The 16,252-nt window shown below is 37.3% G+C and overlaps 9 protein-coding genes across 9 annotated transcripts; 3 read left to right on the forward strand and 6 right to left on the reverse strand.

Annotated features, from left to right (window-relative positions):
- Positions 1 to 443: 443 nt before the first annotated feature.
- On the reverse strand, positions 444 to 1,295 carry ATP10 (Atp10p; the record flags this gene model as incomplete). Its single annotated transcript, XM_454169.1, has 1 exon — positions 444 to 1,295. The coding sequence occupies one exon, from the start codon at positions 1,293 to 1,295 to the stop codon at positions 444 to 446; it is 852 nt and encodes a 283-aa protein (XP_454169.1).
- Positions 1,296 to 1,781: 486 nt separating this feature from the next.
- Positions 1,782 to 2,528, reverse strand: CCW14 (Ccw14p; the record flags this gene model as incomplete). The annotated part of the gene is made up of 1 exon (XM_454170.1): positions 1,782 to 2,528. One exon carries the CDS (start codon positions 2,526 to 2,528, stop codon positions 1,782 to 1,784), a length of 747 nt encoding a protein of 248 aa, XP_454170.1.
- Positions 2,529 to 3,091: 563 nt separating this feature from the next.
- On the reverse strand, positions 3,092 to 3,994 carry PEX19 (Pex19p; the record flags this gene model as incomplete). The annotated part of the gene is made up of 1 exon (XM_454171.1): positions 3,092 to 3,994. One exon carries the CDS (start codon positions 3,992 to 3,994, stop codon positions 3,092 to 3,094), a length of 903 nt encoding a protein of 300 aa, XP_454171.1.
- A 344-nt stretch (positions 3,995 to 4,338) lies between these two features.
- UBC9 (E2 SUMO-conjugating protein UBC9) lies at positions 4,339 to 4,812 on the forward strand (the record flags this gene model as incomplete). Its single annotated transcript, XM_454172.1, has 1 exon — positions 4,339 to 4,812. The coding sequence occupies one exon, from the start codon at positions 4,339 to 4,341 to the stop codon at positions 4,810 to 4,812; it is 474 nt and encodes a 157-aa protein (XP_454172.1).
- A 342-nt stretch (positions 4,813 to 5,154) lies between these two features.
- On the reverse strand, positions 5,155 to 7,005 carry SYO1 (Syo1p; the record flags this gene model as incomplete). Its single annotated transcript, XM_454173.1, has 1 exon — positions 5,155 to 7,005. One exon carries the CDS (start codon positions 7,003 to 7,005, stop codon positions 5,155 to 5,157), a length of 1,851 nt encoding a protein of 616 aa, XP_454173.1.
- Positions 7,006 to 7,361: 356 nt separating this feature from the next.
- ECM19 (Ecm19p) lies at positions 7,362 to 7,634 on the reverse strand (the record flags this gene model as incomplete). The annotated part of the gene is made up of 1 exon (XM_454174.1): positions 7,362 to 7,634. One exon carries the CDS (start codon positions 7,632 to 7,634, stop codon positions 7,362 to 7,364), a length of 273 nt encoding a protein of 90 aa, XP_454174.1.
- A 903-nt stretch (positions 7,635 to 8,537) lies between these two features.
- Positions 8,538 to 11,552, forward strand: STE23 (metalloendopeptidase; the record flags this gene model as incomplete). The annotated part of the gene is made up of 1 exon (XM_454175.1): positions 8,538 to 11,552. The coding sequence occupies one exon, from the start codon at positions 8,538 to 8,540 to the stop codon at positions 11,550 to 11,552; it is 3,015 nt and encodes a 1,004-aa protein (XP_454175.1).
- Positions 11,553 to 12,324: 772 nt separating this feature from the next.
- KLLA0_E05127g (40S ribosomal protein uS14) lies at positions 12,325 to 12,495 on the reverse strand (the record flags this gene model as incomplete). Its single annotated transcript, XM_454176.1, has 1 exon — positions 12,325 to 12,495. The coding sequence occupies one exon, from the start codon at positions 12,493 to 12,495 to the stop codon at positions 12,325 to 12,327; it is 171 nt and encodes a 56-aa protein (XP_454176.1).
- Positions 12,496 to 13,628: 1,133 nt separating this feature from the next.
- TSR1 (small subunit rRNA maturation protein TSR1) lies at positions 13,629 to 15,992 on the forward strand (the record flags this gene model as incomplete). Its single annotated transcript, XM_454177.1, has 1 exon — positions 13,629 to 15,992. One exon carries the CDS (start codon positions 13,629 to 13,631, stop codon positions 15,990 to 15,992), a length of 2,364 nt encoding a protein of 787 aa, XP_454177.1.
- Between the last annotated feature and the right edge of the window lie 260 nt (positions 15,993 to 16,252).

Raw genomic sequence — 16,252 nt, forward strand, 5'->3', positions numbered from 1 at the left:
CTTCTGCTCTTGCTTTTCTAACAGTTCCCATGCCCAGTAAAGGATGTAATAGGTGCCTACACTAAATAGTACCATCTTGCTGACTGGTTTTCCCCAGACCCTGTAGATTCTTGCATGTGGAGAAACTGGCTTTGGCTGAGCTTGTTGAAATAAAGCTTTGGTGAAGTGCATGTTGGTATTTTAAGGCAATAAACTGCAGCGGTTGCGCTTCTTCCTTGTCCTGCACAATTAAGTGCCCGAAGACACTGAGGTTCTGAAAAGCATTTAGCTTTTTTCAAAGTACCTTTTGTTCAAAATTCCATACTAAATTTGTTCTACCAGTGAAGAGATCGTCATATCGTCATATCTTGTAAGATGAAAACACTGGGTAACACTGAGGTTTAATCTTTTATTTTGTAGTATACACTGATTTATTTACATGAGTTGACTTCTTTCCTTCTCCTCTATTCGCTTCGAACAGCTTTTACACATTTCCAAAGTAGATTGAAATCTTTCTGTGTAGCTTCACCACATGCTGCCCATCTAATCTTGAGGTTTTCATCCACAACGAAAACATAACCGGAATATAGATTATTAATTTGAAGTTGCTCCCTAATTTGGAATGGTAATTGGTCTCTATTGCTAATAAATGTCTTGTCATGGCGGTGAGGTGGAACAATTGATGCGTATCTATTCTTGACCAATTTGACGACCATAGTTTTTAACCAATTTTCAGCTAAATTGATCTCCACTATTTGAGCACTCTTCAGCCCATCTTGCACTTTTAAAAGGCTTTCATCATTCTTAAGGTAGTCCAGATTATGCTTGTTGTCGATAAAATATGAGTTTATCAGATTTTTACCGACGTCGGTAGTGAACAACCTTATAATAGAGACTTTGCCCTTTAAGGTATCTTCAACGTTACATTCTTTATTATCTGATAGCCGTTGTCCGACTACATGAGGGAAATATAATGATTTGTCAGCCTTCCAGTAAGATGGAGGTGAGATGAATATCTTCCCGTTAGTCTTCTTCAACACATACAAATCGTGGAAACCAGATTTTCTAAACTCAACTTCCAACTCTTCAGCCCGCTTGCCAGTCTTTTCACTATTGAATAAATCCAGGAAACTGTTACCGTACTTGTATTCCTTGGTATTAAAAGGTGGTTTCTCCAAGCCAATTGGCTTCTTCAACTCTTCGATCTTAATATCACGAGGAGCAGAGTTTAAGATGTTATTGTTCAATCTACGGAACAAACCGTAACTGATTGAAGAAGTACTGAGACATCTTTTAGAGCCAAATATTGGTAGCATGCTTGACAACCGAGGATTATTTGTGTGAAGCCACAATGTAGTATCCTTCTTTCATTACTCTGACGTTCTTTGCTGAAACTATTACGCTATAATGTTCTTTTTTTTTAATACTCACTGATCTGATCTATTCGATACCGTGAATTGGAAGAACTACGGAGATAAGCGATGAAAAGTAGTAGTACTGTGAATGAACATATTACTGATATTCAAGAGCAGTAAATTATACTGTTAAAGGTTCCTATTTAAAGTTTTTTTAAATAAGTATAAAGATAAGTAAAAGAATTGAAAAGTATATTTTAATAAATGGTATCGAAGAAAGCTTTTTGAATAGAAAAATCAGTGTGAAATGGTCCGAACTGGTGTCCATTAAAAGAACGTATGAACGTATTGGATTTCTTTGTCAGACAATACTATGGCCACTTTTCTGTTTAGATTTTGTTATAGTAATTTGTAACTAGAATTAATTGATTTGCAAAGGTTGCTAGTTCACAACAATAGACCTGCTACAGCCAAACCACCGAAAACAGCGTTTCCTAACGACAAAGCATTAGCACCATCGGAGGAGATAGTGGCAATGGTGGTTGGAGTGCTAGTTGGTTCTGCGGAAGTTGAGGTTGCCAAGGTAGAAGTTGGGGCAGCAGTGGTTTCAGACACAATTGAACTTGAAGTTGTTGGTTCTGCGGACGAGGTTGGTTCTTCGGAAGTGGATGGCTCTTCAGAAGTGGATGGTTCAGCAGAAGAAGATGGTTCAGCAGAAGAAGATGGTTCGGCAGAAGAAGATGGTTCAGCAGAAGAAGTAGTTGGTTCCTCAGAGGTGGATGAAGAAGAGGAAGATGAACTAGATGGAGTAGAGGAAGATGAAGATGTTGAAGATGATGGAGTGGAAGAAGATGAGGATGAGGATGAGGATGAGGATGAGGATGAAGAGGAGGAGGAGGATGAAGAGGATGAGGTCACATCATCATCCAATGTAACACCTTGAGCCTTACAGGTAGATTCCAATGCGTCTTGAGCAGCATCAGCCTCACCGTCTGGACAGATAGACTTCAAACAAGAGGTCAAATCAGAACCGTCTGACTTACACATACAAGCAATGTCTTGCATGCCATCGCAGTCAGATTTCTTGTTGACTTGAGCAACACATGCCAATAAACAAGCTGGTGGAGTAGCAACAACCTCGGTAGATAAAACAGCAAGAGAAAAAGCAGCACCTAGAGCAGTAGAGAAACGCATAACGAATGGACAGTTCAGTTGATAGTATAACCTTGGTCTTGAATGGACTAAAACAATCCTCTTTCACTATGAAACAAACTTCGTCCAAAATTTTAACATGGTTTAAGAAGGTAGATCAACTCTTTCATATTCAATTTTCTTTTATTTTGGTTTTTCCATGCTCGAACATAGGACTGTGACAAAAATAGAATACGAACATTCCTCAATTTATTTTGTAAATATGCGAACATATGCATGTAAGAACAAACATGCTGTGTTAAAGAATGGCTAAAAGAAAGGGTGCTCTTTGAGAGGGAAGTGTCTAATGGGAGATACTCAGAAGAGTGCACTGTCCCGTATACCTTATGGCAAAAAGTTGTCACATATATTCAATCTTGCATAGTATATTGGTTATTATTGGTTTAGAGCTAGTCTCGTGATTTCAGTCCTCAATATGAATTTCAAAGTCGAAAAGAGAAAAATAGCCATATTATTCGAATATCATACTAATAGGCAAAGAGTGAAAGAAATAGAATAATAGTTTATTATGATTAAATATTATATTATGAGCTCATATACACATTTTATTGCTGTTTGCAGGTATCTTCAAGGTCTTTGTCGATGTTACCTAGATTTTCATCTCCTTGTATTTCCAGCATCTTGGCTAATTCTGACATATCGTTTCCAGGATCGTTACTAGTTCCCTTTGCAACCGGTGAGTCACCGAGTTGCTCTAGTTCATCCAATAGATCTGCGATCTCAGCATGGTACTTTTCATTCGTATAATCATCGCTTTCGAATACACCGATGATCTGATTCACAAGTGCATACTGTTTCTTGTAGTTATCAATCTTGTCGCTGTGTTCGGGGTCTTCTTCGTGTAATCCCATCCACTCGGTGAATTCTCCCTGCATTTGTTTCATCGGCTGATATAGCACTTCTTTAGAAGACATTTGTGAAAGCATTTTCAAAATGGCATTGTCCATTCCTTCTCCGTCCGTACCGTTGCCATCGCCGTTTTCCACTAGTTGATCTAGCAATTGGGAAAGAATATCGTCTGAGTTCTGATTTTTCTTCTCTTCCTCCAAACTTTCATCCACTTTCGTAGAATTTTCTTTCAATCTATCTAGGGTGTTGGAAATGATATTCTTGAAACCAGTACCGCTCTTCAATTGCTCCTGAACGTGTTTTACACTGTTATGGTCTTTCTCCTTCGATGCATCTCCAAGTACAGTTAGCAATGTCTCGAAATTCTGAACCATTTCTTGGTCAGTATCACCGCCTTCCTGCTGCATCAATTGTTGGAACTGTTTCTGCAAATCTTCCATCATCTCGACTACTTCTGGATCATCGCTCTGCGTAGCAGGCTCACCCTTAGTAACTGCCTCATTTGGAACAGTTTCTTGTTTTTCCTGTTCATCCAGTTTGCGTGGATCCTCTAAATAGTCATCCAAATCATCAAATTCGTCAACTTTGTTGTCTGACATCGTTTGTCGAAGTATCTGATTACTATCCGTTGAAATTTTGGTGGTGCGTAGCCCTTACTATTAATTATACCTCAGTTAAGGTTTCTTTAGTCACTGTCAATTCTGAAAAATATCACTTTTTCTTCAAAACACTATTGATGCTTTTTCTACAATATCAAAATCATCTTCAAAATCACAAACAAAAAGACGTATCGCACGGAATATCATATCCTCCAATTATTCAACAACGGTAAATCTGAGTTAAGGCTCTATTTACAACAGGGCGCAACGTACCTTAATATATTTACGGTATCTGTATATTAAAGCGACTCGACGATCAGAACGGCCGAATAATATAAACAGTCATGAGTAGTCTTTGTCTACAGAGGTTACAAGAGGAGAGAAAGAAGTGGAGAAAAGATCATCCTTATGGGTTCTTTGCCAAACCAACTAAAAAGACAGATGGATCTATGAACTTGCAGAAATGGGAGGCTGGTATCCCTGGAAGAGACGGCACTCTCTGGAAAAATGGTCTTTATCCTTTGACCATTGAATATCCTGATGACTATCCGTCAAAACCTCCTAAAGTGAAATTTCCAGCAGGATTTTATCACCCTAATGTTTATCCCAGTGGAACCATTTGCTTATCAATCTTGAACGAAGATCAGGACTGGAGACCTGCTATCACCTTGAAACAACTCTTACTTGGTGTACAGGATCTTTTGGATTCTCCGAACCCTAACTCACCTGCGCAAGAGCCAGCTTGGAGAGCTTTCTCGAAAAACATTAAGGAATATGAGAGGAAAGTCTCAGAACAAGCTCTTAGGTATACCAAGTGATACCTCCATAATACAACTTCGGAAGTAAACCATTTACTGACAGAGAAAATGCAAATACGCAGATGACGGCAGATATCAACTTGCGGGAAACCCTGGGCCTTCCCCAGCGTAAAGCGCAAATCAAATAAATTTGCTGTATTCTATGGCTCGATTTATTCTACGGTGTTGACCATTGTTATATGGCTGTATAGAGATATATCATAGGATGGAACGATCCAGTAGGTGTATAGTTCTCGTGTAAAATTTAAAATTAATATCAAGAATAATGCTAATGAATACTTGATTTATTCAATTATTTTGTATTTTACTATTATCAGGTGTAGACTGTATATATTTATTGTTTTATTTGTTACGTTCATTTTGTTTGTATGCAATAAAACTATCCAATGTAGAAAAGCAATCCTGACATCTTTCTTTCAGTTGAGGATCTTTGTTCTTGTCAACAAACTTGAAAACATTCTTCAAATTTAATGAAACCTGTGTTTGAAGTATCGAAAGATAGTTCAAGTTTACAAATACTGGTTCATCGTAATCAAAGTTCATGTCTGAGTATATTTCAAAGAATGTGTTCATAAAATCTACTACTACTGGTGCTTTTGTTTCCTTGCTTGAAAGTGTATTGATAAAAAAGTCACCTATGGCTTTGTTTAGTTCAATTTGGTTTTGGAAACCAGCTAGAGTACCTAGTACACCGCAACAACGTTGTTGCAACTCCACACCTTCTTCAGGATTCAAACTTTTTCCCTCGTTGAAGACGTTAATTATGGAATCAATGAACTGTTGATTGTTTATTTGAACTACTCGGAAGAAATCACCAGAACCAGAGGTGCCAAAAACGGCTTGAACATTCTTCAACAATGCCCAGGTTACACTTAGTTTCCCGATTTTAATACCGAAATCCTTATCTTCAGAACCATTCTGCATAGCTGACCAGAGGTGCTCCCAGTAATTGCCCAACTCAAAAAAGCTAATCCCGACAGATAGGTAAAGCCATAGAAGATTGTTCCATCCAATCAATACTCTTGAAGTGAAATCAGTGTATAATGCAGAAAATACAGAAGGAACATTTTGAGTAAGGACAGGTAATAATGAACCATTAAGAGGTTTATGGCTTTCTTCGTATTTAGCACCGATCAATTCAATAGCTGCAGCGATCACATCAAGACTGATTTCTATACTTTGAAATTTGATCATGGCTTCGGTCCTTTTCTTAGTGTAGTCTTTAATCTTTTTTGTTATTTCTTCATTACTTTCTTTCATCAATTCAGAATCCTCGGTCTTGTTCGATAAAGTCGATTTTACCTCAGCTAAATTAATGTGTTCTACGGATTGTAGTACCTTGGTTATTATTGATGCTGCGATGTCATAACTTATGTCTGTATCCATGAATTGTAAGTAGATACCTTGTATTAGTACCTTAGTTAACTCGTTATCGTTGGCAAACTCCCAATTAATTATATTCTCGACAAATGGCGAGAGAAATTCATGTGCAGAAACTTTATCGATGAATTCAGAAGAATCACTAGATATGTCATAAATAAGGTCCAAGACAGTGTTGAATAACTGTGTAGTTGTTTTCAAAGTCACGGTATTATCAGAAATTACCATACCGTAACTCAAAATATTAGTCATAACAGCGAACACTTTATCCAATTTATCTGTCTTGACGACGTCATCAAGTATAGCATCCGATCCGTTTACTAATGCCACTAATAATGATAAGATATTTTCAGCAAAATCGTATAACAGCCTTTTAGATTCCTTTTTAGCTTTAGACTCATCAGATTTCATTGATTGTAGTGACTGTTGAACTTGCGACAAACCGGACTCAATATTCACCCAAATATTCAATCTCCAAATATGCGTTGCTAAATCATAGCCCTCTTCTAGTGCTAGATTTCTTAAAACACCGTAAGATTCTACCACGATATCAGTATTGGAATCCGTCAATAGTTTGGATGTAACAACATTAACCAATTTTTCCTTTAGGAAAAGAGATCTCATATGAGGATCTTCACATAAGACCATAATCGTGCCTAAAGCTATAGATCTATCGTTTGGAATCACGCTGGATAACTGTTCTATCAATGGTTGAATTCTCTTAGTTCTAATTTGATCATCTTTAGCAGCATTTCTCAACAATGGATTGGCACGAGCATTAGAAGCTCTAGATCTTCTTTTTGATTTACCCATTTTACTTCTCGGCTATTTGTAAGGATAGAAACTCCACCAACTACTCAATGAGTGCAGTTTCAGAATATTTGCACCTTGACAGACGTTTACTTCGTTTCAATGACTACAGTCCTTAATGCAAGTTCCTAAAGACCACTTTTGATGCGATGAGCTTTTGAAAAATTGTACTTCTCGCTTGGAAAAGAAATCAAATAAGCTTCGGAGGTACAAACAAGTCACGTGATAAATAGGTGTGGTTCATAATAATATATGTATATGCATAAGATGCGCTATCCGAATAAAATAGTAGTATATATTTACAAGAGGATGACGGGGAGGTATTCGACGTATCTATTGTCAACGGTGAACAGCCGTTCTCATTCCTGGTCCTTTTTCTTGGCTTGTTCTCTAGCAAGTTTTTGCTCCGCTAGTACCTGATCCAACTCTTCCCTTATTTGTAACATACTCTTTGGCAAAACAGGATTACCATCTTCATCATACTTTGGAATTTCGACATCGGTTCTCAAACCCCCATCCTTCTTCAACTGATCGATTACGATAGGTTCGAAAAACCGTGTACCGGTGTATACACCGATTGCGCAAATGACCGAAAATATCACCACATCCATACCTCTAATTCTGCCCACCATGTTCGTTACTTTCCTTACAGCTCACCTATTTACCTCCTTCCTCAATATATTATTTAATCACTCGCTCAAAAGAAAGGGGGTCTCGAAATAAATAATCAGCAGTTGCAAGTGTCACCAATTTGTCCTGTAACCTGGCTTAACTTTCAAGAAACTTGATGTCCTTTAAAAAATACAACTTAGTATTTTGATCGAAAAAGAAAGAGAAAAAGAAATATTGGCGAGTAAAAGACATAAATTCTTCCGTAGAAGTGAATCACCAGGTCAAGCTGGTGTGGGATAAACTAGTTCTCGGGGCATAGCGGATGCCTATCCAACCCAAAAACACCTACTTCTCTGTTTCTTGTTTCTAGTTACTTCTGCTTTGTCTGTCTTGAGCGTTTTCTATTTAAACCATATATAAATGAATCTTATGACACATTCCCAAATCATAACATCAGTCTACACCTACACTAACGAAATCTTTAGCTGTGGTTGTCTTTCACTTTTGTAGATCACACAGCAAACACGGTAACAAGCACATATATAGGAGGTTAGAGTACTATCAGACAAGAGATTAGTACTTTAGAAAAAATAGAGCGCAGACAAATACACATAGCATACCAAATACACAGGCGGACTGTGGTTCTAGTTTAAGTGTATTTTTCTGTTTTTCATTATATTGTTTCCACACGGCTGTAGGGAAATTGGCCAAATTCATCAATTTTCAAACTTTTCATATTGAACAGTTTCAGTTAAGTGAAAGAATATCCAGATTTTGGAAACATACAGATTTTAAAGGTTTTGATATTTTTTCTTCGGATTAAATCAAAGGCTTTTTTTTTTTGAACACTTTTGAACACACATACAGTTTTAAGGGGATTTCCAGCGGTTATTCATTTGGAATAATACTAGTTCTAGAAACTGATGCTAGCAGCGGTTCAGGGAATATTATCTCAACCGACGTCCCTATTGGCTTCAAAGATATCTGTCAGTTGTTTGCTAACATCGAGATACCGTTTTTTGCATTATAATACGAAAATGTCTAATAAATACAGGACCTTAGGGACAGATTCCGAGTTTTTAAAGCCAGATTTAGACGATCGGAAGTACAGGTACATCCAGTTGCCTAATAATTTAAAAGCTTTATTGATTTCAGATGCTGAAGCAGATAAAGCTGCCGCTGCGTTGGATGTCAATATCGGATCTTTCCAGGATCCGGAACATTTGCCAGGGTTGGCGCATTTTTGCGAACATCTTTTGTTCATGGGGAACGAAAAATATCCTGATGAAAACGACTATTCTTCGTTTTTGTCCAAGCATGGCGGCTCCTCGAATGCTTACACCGGATCACAAAACACCAATTACTATTTTCATTTAAATCATGAGAATTTATATCCGGCATTGGATAGATTTTCCGGGTTTTTCTCATGTCCATTGTTTAACAAGGCTTCAACGGATAAAGAGATCAACGCTGTCGACAGTGAGAACAAGAAAAATCTACAAAATGATATTTGGAGAATGTATCAACTGGATAAAAGCTTAACCAACTGGGAACATCCGTATCATAAATTCTCCACTGGTAACATCAAGACTCTCGGAGATATCCCAAAGCTGAAAGGGATTGATATCAGAAACGAACTATTGGACTTCCACAAGAACAATTACAGTGCAAATTTGATGAAACTTTGTGTCTTAGGCAGAGAAGATTTAGATACCTTGGCAGATTGGGTTTATGAGTTATTTAAAGATGTTCCAAATTTGAATAAACAGGTCCCTTATTACCCAGCTCGTTTGTATACAGAGTCTCAATTGAAGAAAATGGTGTATTGTAAACCAGTGAAAGACTTGAAGAAAATTGAGTTTACTTTTCCTACCCCGGATATGGATCCATATTGGGAATCAAAGCCTAACCATTATCTATCTCATTTGATCGGTCATGAAGGCAACGGGTCTTTGTTGGCTTTTTTGAAAGAAAAGGGTTGGGCAGTAGAACTTTCTGCTGGTTCTCATACTATTTCGAAAGACAATGCGGTATTTGGTATCGAAATCGATTTAACTGATGATGGCATGAATCATGTTAATGAAATCATTATCTCAACCTTCCAATATCTGGAAATGTTGAAAGTTACTTTGCCCGAAGAATGGATTCATAACGAGCTAAAGAGTACCTCTGTTTCCAGTTTCAAGTTTAAGCAAAAAGATCCTCCATCTTCCACTGTTTCAAACATGGCCAGATGTTTGGAAAAAGAGTATATCCCAGTAGTGGATATTTTAAGCACCAGTTTGATCAGAGAGTATAATCCATCAATGATTAAGAAGTATGTTCAATCGTTGAACTGGGAAAATTCAAGAATCATGCTTACAGGCCAAAATTTGCCCGTCGATTGTAAAGAACAATGGTATGGAACAGAATACAAAGTTACCGATTATCCTGAGTCTTTACTCAAAAAATTACCAAATGTCGGTCTCAATCCAAAATTTCACCTACCAAGACCAAACGAGTTCATCTGCACCAAGTTCGAAGTGAACAAATTAGACAACGTGAAACCACTAGATGAGCCATTTTTATTGAAAGATGATCACTATAGTAAACTTTGGTATAAGAAAGATGACAGATTTTGGGTTCCAAAAGGCCATATTTATGTTTCCATGAAATTACCACATACATTTTCTAGTGTTGTTAACAGCATGTTAACATCGCTCTATGTCGATATGATCAAGGATGCTCTGGTTGACTTACAGTATGACGCTAGTTGTGCAGATTTACGCATCACGCTCGGTAAGACTAACCAAGGTATCGACATCCAGGCATCAGGATATAATGAGAAGTTAACGATCCTTTTAACAAGATTTTTAGAGGGCATTAAAAGCTTCCAACCGAAAGAATCTCGATTTAACGTCATAAAAAACAGATTACTTCAAAAATTAAGCAATCAACAGTACGATGTGCCTTATAATCAAATCAGTAACGTATTCAATTCATTGGTAAATGAAAGATCGTGGACCACAAAAGCAAAGTTAGACGTTACGAAGGACTTAACCTTTGAACACTTGAAAAGCTTTGTTCCAACAATATACGAACAATTATTCCACGAATCCTTGGTTCTCGGTAACTTTTCTGTAGAGATGGCATATGAAATCAACCAATTGGTTGATATACTGGTTGTTGATCGTATTCCGAACCTGGAAGTTAAGAACAATAAGCTGAGATCGTACATTCTTCCAGAAGAGAGCGCTTTCAGATATGAATATATGCTTGAAGATAAGGCAAACGTGAACTCTTGTATCCAATATCTGATTCAGCTAGGAGCCTACTCAGAAGAACTTGCTGCCAAAGCAAGCCTAGTTTCTCAATTGATTCATGAACCCTGTTTTGATACTTTAAGGACTAAAGAACAATTGGGATACATCGTATTCAGTGCTGTTGCAAATACTCATGGTACTACGAACTTAAGAGTCCTGGTTCAATCTGAACGTGATTCGGCTTACGTAGAATCAAGAATTGTTAAATTCTTGAATTCATTTGGTGAAGCGTTAAAGGAAATGCCTGAGGAAGCTTTTGAAAAGCATAAGTCAGGTCTCATCAAAAACTTACTACAAAAACTCACAAATTTGAGACAGGAATACGACCGTTTCACAACGGCTATTTATTTGGCAGACTACAACTTTTGTTCCTACCAGAGAAGGGCCGATATCATTACTAAATTGAGCAAAGAAGACATGGTTGAGTTTTACAAAAACTTCGTGCTTTCACCTCGTAGTTCAAGATTAGCAATCCACTTAAAATCTCAAATTGAAAAGAAATCTACAGAGGAGGTCGTCGAAGGATTCCCAACAGGAACCTTAATTTCTGATATTGACGAGTTCAAATCCAATTTGTTCTTGGCACCTGTCCGCCAAGCCGTCAAACAATACGAACCTACCAATGCAAGGCTATAGATAAATTTGTAAATAGATACTCATACAAAATATGCACGTAGTTAAATAAACAACGCATTATAAGTTTTGATAATTCAAGATAGTTTTTACAAGCAGATACCTCTTGCTGATGCAGCACTAAGCCGTTAAGTACTAAACTCCAAATAACACTCATTGAAGAGAAATGGGGTTAATATATAATGTCGTCTTTCTTCGACATTCCTGGTTCATCACCTCACCATTCTAAATCTTTTTGATGGCTCGATACACAAACCACGAACTTCCTATCCAGTCGATTTTGATCTGGGAAACTAGCATCTCAATCTTGTTGAAATACTGGCAATTAGCAACTGTTAGATGACAGTAAGCCAACTGTGGCATTGTTTCCGGTAAAATTTTTGATTCAGCCTCTTAAACAATAAAAGACTTCAGAAACCATTCAACTTATAGCTAACATACTAAGTCCTAAAAGTAATCCGTGTCTTTTATATACACTAATTGTTCTACAAAATTTTCAAACTATCGAAGACCGGGTAAGAAGAAATTTCGATTCGAAGATGCTTGCTTAGGGCTGATGAGATGTGTCTATGTTCGTTCTACTATGGTCAAGGAGCCATCAGATAGCCGCATAACTGCGAGAAGTTTTCTGGGGAACGCTACAAACCAAAGAAACAAACGGTTTATGTACAAAGGTTATAGGACAACTTGAATAGATATAATATTCTTTATTCCTTTAAATTACAAACAATAAAAACGGGAAATATGTAACCCATTGATTGAAATCGGGAAAGGTTTAACGGTACTTGTAGAAACCAATGTCGTTAGCCTTTTCTCTGAAAGATTGACGATCGATGTTCAAACCGTACTTTCTGATCAAACCAGAGTGGGAACCGGAAATACGACATTGACGAGAACCCTTACCGAACTTTCTTGGGTGGGAGTACCAAACGTTTTCGTGAGCCATTTTCTGTTAAGAAGATAAATTGCAATTTGTTAGTAAAAATATTTCCAATATAGTAAAAAGTAAATATCAAGTAAAAATGGGTTTTGAATAAAACCCGTCAACTGATATTTTATCGTGAGCGACTGCTTTTAATATTGCGGACGTTTGGGATCCAGTAAATCTCCCCCATATGTAAACTAAATCATTTCAAAAATCAAGTAATTTTCCATTTCTTGTCCATTCACTTTGAATCAGGGAGATTGAAATTGATCTTGATCGTTCCTATAATTGTTGTAAACAAAATGTAGTATGATTCTTCTGACAGTACTTGTCTTTCCTATGCATTCTTTTGCCATTACATCTTTCTTGGAACTTGTCTCTAAACATGTGTAGGTATTCTTGATCACTATTCTTCCAATACTATAATATTTTAATGCCTATTCATTATAGGGATCACGCCTCCATTGTTATTATTATTGAATATTCTTTCTCATCATTATCCAGCATGCATAGTCCTGCTCCTTCCCATAGATGTCCATTTTAATCCCTAAACGTTTCATAGTTCGCACAGCGCTCATAAGATCTTATTGTGCTCCACATACGATTTGAATCTCTTGTTTGTGTATGCTTTCTTTAGCTCTTAAATGAGTATTAATTGCCTATATCATTTGGTACAGTTAATCAATCTTAAGTTTGTTAATATTGAAGAACCTGAGTTTGGTGAAACTTGCTCTAACCTGGCAAATTCCATCACCAAGACGGATAGTAACAAAAATGTTTTACCATATAAGGAATTTTCTTACCACGAATGAAAATCTATCTTCAACAGAAAAGAAACAGAAAAGAATAAAAAAGATGCACGGATGTATTGCCTCCAAAACAGTCACAGGCTTCACATTTCTTTTTTTTTTGTTGTCTGTCTTCTTTGTTGACGATTTTCTTCGTAACAAGTTGTACATTGAAAATTTTAATAGTGAAGCTCATCTCATCTAAGCTCATCACAAAATGCTGAACAGGTTAAATTGGATTATTTTCCTTGTTTTTATCGCAACTAGTCAACAACCATATTAGAAAGTAACATAAGGAAGAACAGTAAAAAGCTGTTTGTTTGATCTTCAAATTTTTACGAGACCTTTGCAATTTTTCTGTTCGAAATGGCTGGTCATTCGCATAGATCATCGGTGAAAAACGGTCACAAACCATTCAAGTCCAAGCATGCCTCTAAAGGTTCTTTGAAGAACGCGTTCAAAGGAAAAGTTGAGAAAGAAGCCAAGAATGGTAAGTCAAATAAATCTGTTTCTAAATTAGAGAGGAAAAACCTTTCTAAACAATTGAGACACCAGAAAATACTAGATACTCTAGAGACTAAGAAATTATTCGAGGGAAACAATGGTGCGAAGAAGATTATCACTGTCATTCCATTAACAGCAGATGTATATGCAGATGATATCGTTAAGAAATTGATACTATCCGCCGAAAATGACGGCAAAACAGAATCTGACTTAGAATTCGATTTGAAGATGCCGAGTGTCACTAATTTCAGAATCAATAAGTTTAAAACTACTCTTCAAGTGATTATTCCAGATATGTCCAATTTCATCAACATTTTAGACTGTGCTAAAGTGGCAGATTTCGTCGTTTTTGGGTTAAGTGGTACATCTGAGGTGGATGGTGAATTCGGTGAACAAATTATTAGATCTCTAGAATTCCAAGGTATTTCCTCCTACCTCGGTGTAGTCTCGAATCTTTCACAAGTACATCCAAAGGAAAAGTTCCAACTAGATGTTAAGAAATCATTAGAGAGTTACTTTACACATTTCTTCCCTAACGAAAAATCTGTTTATAACTTGGAGAAACCATCCGAAGCTATCAATGCCATCAGAACATTATGTCAAAAGTATCCTCGTACTGTCAAGTGGAGAGATGCTAGGGGATACTTACTCGCCGACAACATAGATTTCATAGAAAGCTCTGAAAACAGAGGACATCTAGTGGTACAAGGTATAGTGCGTGGGGCAGGCTTTAACATTGATAGACTCATTCACATACCAGGAATGGGGGATTTCCAAGTCTCCAAAATAGAGAAATTGGCAGCCTCAGCGAGAAGAAATAAGTCTACAGAAGAAGGCACGGAATTTTTGCCATCAGAAGAACGTGATATCTTGGAAGAATACGCAGCTCAAGATATGAATATGGACGAATGGTCAGATTACGAGGATGGTTTCGAATATGAGAACTTAACTGCTGCTAGGTATGATGATCATGGGTTCTTACCAGGCAGAGAACAAGAATCGAAAAAGGTGAAGCTTCCCAAGGGGACCTCTGAATATCAAGCAAGATGGTATTTAGATGACGTCATTGAAATAGGCGACGAGGAGGAACTTGAAGAGATTCAAGATGAGAACGTGCCAATACAAGAGGATGAAATGATGGTAGACGATGTAGATACATTCAATACCGAGCAAGCTCAATCAGAAATGGACACTCAAACTGAAGCTGGTGGAGAAGATATGTTTGTTGATCTATCTCCAGAGGAAGAAGAAAGACAACTCAGAGAATATCGAGATCAAGAAAAGGAAGATCTCGAATTTCCTGACGAAATTGAACTTGACCCACGGGAATCTGCTATTGAGTCGCTTAAAAGCTACAGGGGGTTGAAGAATTTGCACAACTGTAGTTGGGAAGTTGACGAGAGAGACCCCGACTGTCCAAGCGAATGGAAACGTGTGCTAAGGATTGGAAATTACAAGAACACTATGAAAAAGTTGAACAAGGAAGCAATTAAGTCCGCCCAAGTAGTTGCTGGTGATATAATAAAGTTGTACATTGATATTCCTAAGTTTTTGTTAGAAAAGCTAGCCGATCCAAAGACTGAGGTTTTCGCTGTTTACAGCTTGTTGAAACACGAACATAAAAATGCTGTAGTAAATTTCTCGATAGAGAGATGGGAAGAGTATGATAGCCCTGTTCCTTCTTCTGAACCAATCATCGTACAGTACGGTATTAGAAGATACACCATAGAACCATTGTTCTCTTCTGCATCCACTAGTCCAAATAACGTGCATAAGTTTGAAAGATTCTTACACCAAAACTATGTTTCAGTAGCAACTTGCATTGCTCCTGTAGATTTTACACAATCACCAGCAATTTTCTTCAAAACATCTGTTACAGACCCTAAGGGTATAGAATTGGTGGGACACGGAAGTTTCTTGAACGCTGATCACACCCGTATCATGGCAAAGAGAATTGTTTTGACTGGTCATCCTTTCAAATTCCACAAGAAACTTGTCACGATCCGTTACATGTTCTTCAGACCAGAAGATGTCGAATGGTTCAAGTCGATCCCACTATTCACGAAATCAGGAAGATCAGGTTTCATCAAAGAGAGTTTGGGTACGCATGGCTACTTCAAAGCTACTTTCGATGGGAGACTCTCGGCTCAAGACACTGTTGCTATGTCACTATATAAGCGTGTTTGGCCAAATGCTTCACTACCATGGTCAGATAAACTCCTGTAGTTCATGTATATACATATGGTGTTGATTGAGTAGGAAAACATATAGGCTTAAATTGGCACTTAGTACATATTATATTCAGTAATTTGTTTGATGTTCGGTTCCATCTCGAGATTTGTAACTCTTCCGGATTTTCGTACAGTTTTGTTCAAGCAATATAAAAATAAAAATAATAATTCTATGCACATTAGAATGCATATTTAGTATTTGACACTCAATTTGTAAGCTCTTGAAAGCAAGCCAAGTGCAATAAAGTAGGTTTT

This window comes from Kluyveromyces lactis (assembly GCF_000002515.2).
Source record: "Kluyveromyces lactis strain NRRL Y-1140 chromosome E complete sequence".
In the NCBI taxonomy this organism is placed as follows: domain Eukaryota; kingdom Fungi; phylum Ascomycota; class Saccharomycetes; order Saccharomycetales; family Saccharomycetaceae; genus Kluyveromyces; species Kluyveromyces lactis.